We start from the raw sequence: 5,906 nt of genomic DNA, 5'->3' as shown, positions 1-5,906 counted from the left end.
TTTTTGACCTTTTTGGGCCGATTCATCTAAGGAGGCATCAGCGATATGATAAAAGGCCACCATCGAGTACGGTTGTACTAAGCCCGTAAAGGTTAGACCTTTGGATAGCAATAGGCATTTCAAATCTTAATAGCCTCGAGAGCATCGGTACAGAGTGTTAGTTTTCCCGCAGGACGATGCCTCTCCCGCTTAATAAGAATCATTGACTGAACAAGGTCCGCCAGCCAGTTGGTGAGTGGCTCCCATGGTCCGGTGGCACCGCCTTGAGTGGTACTGGCTGGAACGGACCCCCAAGGGAGCGGTTTCCCCCTCCAACGATAGTGATTTCCACTGGTCTTCCATTGCCACTACTTCATGTAATACGTCAAAGCGAAAATAAAACATTTTTTCGTCAATCCCTATGTTTCGGGCTCAAATATATTGAAAATCGAACACGCCGCAAACACACAGTCTAAAAAATAGATTATTTAATTTAATGGCAAAAGAACAAAAAAGATATAACACTTTTTATTTTTGAAATCGAGTTGAAACGCTCCCGTGCCCACACTGCGTCGGCGTGGGAAAAGCACGCCACCATTTTTGGCAGGTGAGTTTTTTCTACCACCACCTGAAAAAACACTCACTAACGAAGAGCACCACATGGCTCACCCAGATGGCCGGTCAGAAGCATGCAAGAGCTGCATGCCTGGTTATTCCCAGCTAGCAATCCGCAATAACTTATATTTACTTTATTTTTTTCTCGCAAGACCGCAAAGCCGCAGACAGACTATACATCCAGTGATGGGAATTTTTCAACCCAGTGGCCGAAAGTGCACTCCGGCCCATCGAAGCATGCCCCCAACGACACACATATGGCCCATGCATGCATCGTTCGCACAACAAGATTGCATTGCATCGTTTTTTTTTCTGCCACCCTTGTTCAATTATTTCTTTTTTTTCAACACAGTGGGAGTTTTTCTTGAGCACATCAATTTATTTCTTTGTATTTTTTTCGGCTTTCACTGCTTTTGCTGCACAATTTTTTCTTACGTACAACCTTCTTCTCCCGTCATTTTTATGCGGCGGGGGGTCAACGAAGAGAATGATTTTTTTGACCAAGGTTAACTCACAATGTGAGACAATATTATGCGCATCAAACAATATTTTTTCCAACTGACTTCAAACAGAAAATTTAACAATTTTGTCAACAGAGAAAGATATGAAATATTAATGAGAATCTTAATAGCTTGCCCATAGCACACAATCTTTTTATAATTGACTTAAGACAGGAAATTAAACAAATGTGTCAACAGCCTGAGATGAGTCGACATCATAAGCAAACAGATAGTGCCAGACACAGTGCACGACCCTCGCTTTTCTAGATGTTCAAATTAGGTATGGCTTCTAACAGCAGAGGGGTCACATAGACAAATGCATACCATCAGGATAACAACCAAAAAAACACTAAAATTTCTGAATTTTCATACTTTCGGGGGGTTGCTGCATGTGTTCTTCCTATGCCCGGTCAAACCACATTTTGAGCAGCGAGGAGATTTCCGGGGCGCCTTTGGCACATCACCCCTTGCAGGGCATGTCGTGCTCTTGTGCCCCTGAAGTCTGCATATTGAACAAAACCTAGTCCTCTTTGATGGTTGTTCATATGGAGGCTTGTCACGGCTGGTTGTAGGGCGCCCAGCCGGCCGCTTCTTTGATGCAGCTGGGAACACATCCAATCCCTGTGAAATGGTGTGCTCAGACTCAGGTCGACCAAAGTGCTGCTTGTTACCAACGCCGGAACCCGCTGAATCTGCGGCCAGCTCCTTATCAGACAACCCAAGTCCATCCCTCACAGCAGCAACTGGCTCCAGCTGCACTTTGACATGTCGCAGTTTTTCCTCAGCAAGAGCATATGCTTCCACATTGATGTCACCTAACTTAACAACATCCAGCGCCAAGAGGTATAAAGTGTTGTGTCGACGAGAGGAATACTTGAGCGGCCCATGATCCTTTTGGTAGCGCAAATACTCTGGCGGCAGTATATCTCTCGCGTCTTTTGTCCATATCTTCAGCACATGCTTCGCAGGGAGCTCACGCAGTTTTAGGTGTATCATCACCTGAAAACCAGCATCCATGAAAAACAGAGTCATTATTCCGGTGCTTTCAAAACTATCTATAGCAAATGTAGGGAGCTTGCCGCGATTTTCAGAAAAAAAAATATTGCAATTAAGGAAGAGGATGTGCGATCACTCACCTTAAGTGCATGGCTGCACACCATTCCATAGTGCTCAAACGTCCCACACTCACACTTGAACTCGTCGGCTGCCTCGCTCACAGTGATCACAAACTCGTTCTTGCACCATTTTTCCCTTGACTGAAATTTGATGTGCCTAGCAATATACTCCAAGTGTGGCTTGACTTCTATTAGGTCATAAGATCCACATCCATACAATACTTCACCAAATTTCTCAAACATTATCCTGGTGTACACCTCCGACGCATGTACCTCAATTGGGATATTTTGCTTCAGGACAACCCCACCCTGCAAATGATGATCATATAACAAAAGATTTTTAGTATTCGTTAATCACAGTTGTTTCTTATGTTATAGGGACCAATTGCATCTCACCAGTTTTGTCCTTTTCTCTTGGTAACTTTCTTCGGAATCGCGGTCAAATTGCATCTTCTCATATTGCCTGATGAACAAGTGCACGGGGCACCCCGGTGGCACATATCCTTTCAGAAGGTGGTTTGCACTCTCGCTTCGTTGTGTGCTTGTCATTTTCGCACAGAATACATCCATAAAGTATGGCTTTGCCCACTTCCCCCTCACCTCATACAGCTGGGTCAGGAATGCATTTTTTTTGCAGCCCATATTTCTCCAACATGCAAGCCCACCCATTCTCGAACTCATCAATACTAACTGCGTGGTGGACTAGTTTGCTGAACTCTGGCTTGAATTCACTCCCTTTTGCAAGCAGTGCTCCAAGGCTCTCCTTTGCTTTCTTCAGTACGTGCCATTTGCACCAACGATGTACAGTCCGCGGTATCATGTCAGCTATTGCAATTTCCATCGAACGAGCTTGGTATGTATCAACAATATAGAAAATCAAGCAAGAGCATTAAACTTTTATACCTATAAGACGGATCACAGCATATTGATGTAAATCAATGCGCAATTCTTTTTCTGTTTTTACGCAGGGTGTGTTACATGTTAAGATAGTTTTAGGCTGTGGTGCTGCTAGCATTTGGAAGAACTCTGTGAATATCCACTTGAAAGTCTCCACCTTCTCATCACTCATCAGTACACCTCCAAAAATGACACTCTGGAAATGATTGTTAACACTAACAAATAGGTCAAATGGCATGTCGTACAGGTTTGTCTTATAGGTCGTATCAAACGTCACAACATCACCGAAACACTTGAACTGCTCAATGCCTCTACCAGTCGCCCACATCAGTGTCTTAATTCTGCCCTCGGTGTCCACCTGGACACTGTATTTAAATTCTAGGTCCTCTGCCTGCATGTCGTTGAACACATCTATGGTTTTTGTTGCATCATTTAGCGACTGTTCCCGGTTCAGTTTTCCACATAGTGTTTTAAGGACCGTTTCGTGAATGGCACGTCCCTAATCATGCCAAAAAAAACTTCCTACAACACTATACACCTTGCTAATGCTGATATTATTCTCTCTCAACTGCTTAACCAGGTCCCTCGTATAGGTATCTATGTGTCGGTGCGACTTCCAGTGCAATTTCTCTCCACAAATGACAGATAAAGCATGGTTGTGCTCTGACCTGTGCTCACATACATACCATCCACCATCATCCGACCTCAGCAGTCTTATCATGACATTGCAGCCACACCTCGTTGACCGACTGTTGGCCTGCAATGGCTTACCCTGCAGGAAACAAGCGTGGAGACAAAAGACATGCCAATTTTTGTTAGTAAATATATGTGACAGAAGCATCAAAATACAAGAGAATGTTGTTCTGCCTAGTTACTCACCGCACAGGCACACACTATCTCTTGCATGCACTTTTTCCGGTGTACATTCAAACGGCTTTTTGCATAGCGGACACCAAAACCGACCTCCTATGAATACAGATTGTAAAACTCGTAGCCCTCTTCGACAGAATCAAAGCTAGTCCCAATAGACGGATTGACAACATTTCTAGATTTTTTTATCGACAAATGCACGGACAGAAGCTTCAAGGGCAGTCATCCTCGAAGAGCTGGGCTCCCTCACATCAGCCGCTTTCCCAACTCTAACCCTGCGAAGAATGGCACACAACCCAATCAGATTTTAATTGGTTTGAAAGAAAAGCAAATACAGTGGCGACCATAATATCGCTGCCCATAGATGACACAGGAGATAGTTATGGTGTCTCGAACATAGCTATACATTTATCATCAAGCAATTCACAAAAAAAATCACTTGTACCGACCAAAAAATGAAAACAAGAGATGGTTATGGGTTTTCTTTTTTCAGTCAGCAAAATCATTCATTATCTGTAATCTGGGCACGCTAGCCATGGCTTGAAATCGACATAGCATATCCTGCATCTGGGGCATGAACGTCCTGGTGCTGCTAGATTACTGTACTTTTTTCAGATATTTACAATACTCATATACTTCAGTAATTTTCAGGTTTTGGTCCAGCGACTAGTAAGACAAGCCATGAGATGAACAGCATCACAGCAAATCTATTAGCCAAACCGATAGGCATAAATTCTAGATCAGGGCAAAATCATTAAAACCAGCGAAGAGGCTAAAAGTTCAAGGAACGGTAAAATTACCTCTTGGTCCAACAAGACTGATTTGCGTTTGACACTGCGACGCCCTCTTCGACTGTATCGTTATCCTTGGCGCCAGATGCAACTTCTGTATCGCCTATCTCGCAGGAGTCGCCCACACCTTCGCCGCTAAGATCAGACGAGCCGCGCCCCCTCCCAGTGAGCATTGTTTCACCTGTATCCTCGCGCCCTTTGTAATCCTTCAGTCCTCCAACTAGCCCCATCGGCAGAGAAGAAGTCAAGACCTTGTCAGCGTCAGCACTCCCACTGGTGCCGCCACCAGGCAGGTCCACGCCGGCAACTAAATCTCGTAGGAAGTCACCGCCGTCCAAGCGCGGCACGAGCCTGCGAAGGCAGTCAAGAGGACAGCCAGATCTGACTCTTATAAGAACAAGACGGGGGGAAATTACAGTCCAAAATCGAAATCCAGTTCACAAAACCACACCCATCAGCGGAAACTTTGGCGCGAAATAGGAATTTTTAGAGAACTTTACCCAGCTCCAGAATCCTCGAAGAAGAACTCCATGCCGTCCATGGCGAGAAGCGGCGGTCACCTGGCCCGGTTCTAGTGCCCATGCACGACCACAGACGGCTTAATGGTCGTCGCTATGGTTGGACAGGCCCAACAGATACATTTATTTCCCGAACCAACCCCGACCTGCTCCCAGGCCTCGCTGGCCCACATACAAATTGTGAACATGACTACGCGGCACATCTGTATACGCACTAAATAGGTCTCGTATATAGTAAAAACAGCAGCCATCACGCATCGCAGCGCCAAGACAACCGCTCCAGATAGCGGCCTCCATGCAGCTCGTCCACCAAAACGCCCCTCTCTACTGCTCGTATTAGTCCTTTGATGTGGACTAATTGTCCTTCATTGCCAATGTGCAGGATGAGAGTCGTTAGTTTGGTACGGGGAAACTTGAGCGAGCTCGGGAAAATAATAATTGTACAACAACGATTGTTGATTAGGGTCATTTTTCGACTTCTAAATATTCAAAGTGCATGTTGTGTTGTTCGGGTTTGATCTTTGTTTTTCCTTCTAAATTATCAAGCTCTAGAAAGCTTGCCGTGTGACGTTTGGTTAATTTGGTGCATGGATGTATATTTCTGTAGCAAGTTAATTCAGT

At 44.8% G+C, this 5,906-nt stretch overlaps 1 protein-coding gene across 2 annotated transcripts; it reads right to left on the bottom strand.

Annotated features, from left to right (window-relative positions):
* Nucleotides 1-1,199: 1,199 nt before the first annotated feature.
* Nucleotides 1,200-5,460, bottom strand: LOC123042029 (protein FAR-RED ELONGATED HYPOCOTYL 3). 2 transcript variants are annotated; one of them, XM_044464569.1, is made up of 7 exons: nt 5,268-5,460; nt 4,777-5,118; nt 3,986-4,251; nt 3,775-3,878; nt 2,606-3,058; nt 2,231-2,518; nt 1,200-2,093 (listed from the first exon to the last, which is right to left on the bottom strand). In XM_044464569.1, the coding sequence occupies exons 5-7, from the start codon at nt 2,888-2,890 to the stop codon at nt 1,461-1,463; spliced, it is 1,206 nt and encodes a 401-aa protein (XP_044320504.1). In that variant the 5' UTR covers nt 2,891-3,058; nt 3,775-3,878; nt 3,986-4,251; nt 4,777-5,118; nt 5,268-5,460; the 3' UTR covers nt 1,200-1,460. The 2 variants fall into 2 exon arrangements, with proteins under 2 accessions (XP_044320504.1, XP_044320496.1); XM_044464561.1 differs by having other exon boundaries at nt 2,606-3,878.
* Between the last annotated feature and the right edge of the window lie 446 nt (nt 5,461-5,906).

The sequence above is a fragment of the Triticum aestivum genome, chromosome 1A (assembly GCF_018294505.1).
Source record: "Triticum aestivum cultivar Chinese Spring chromosome 1A, IWGSC CS RefSeq v2.1, whole genome shotgun sequence".
Taxonomy (NCBI): domain Eukaryota; kingdom Viridiplantae; phylum Streptophyta; class Magnoliopsida; order Poales; family Poaceae; genus Triticum; species Triticum aestivum.
The sequence above is the reverse complement of the archived record's forward strand: the minus strand, read 5'-3'. Positions and strand labels throughout refer to the sequence as shown.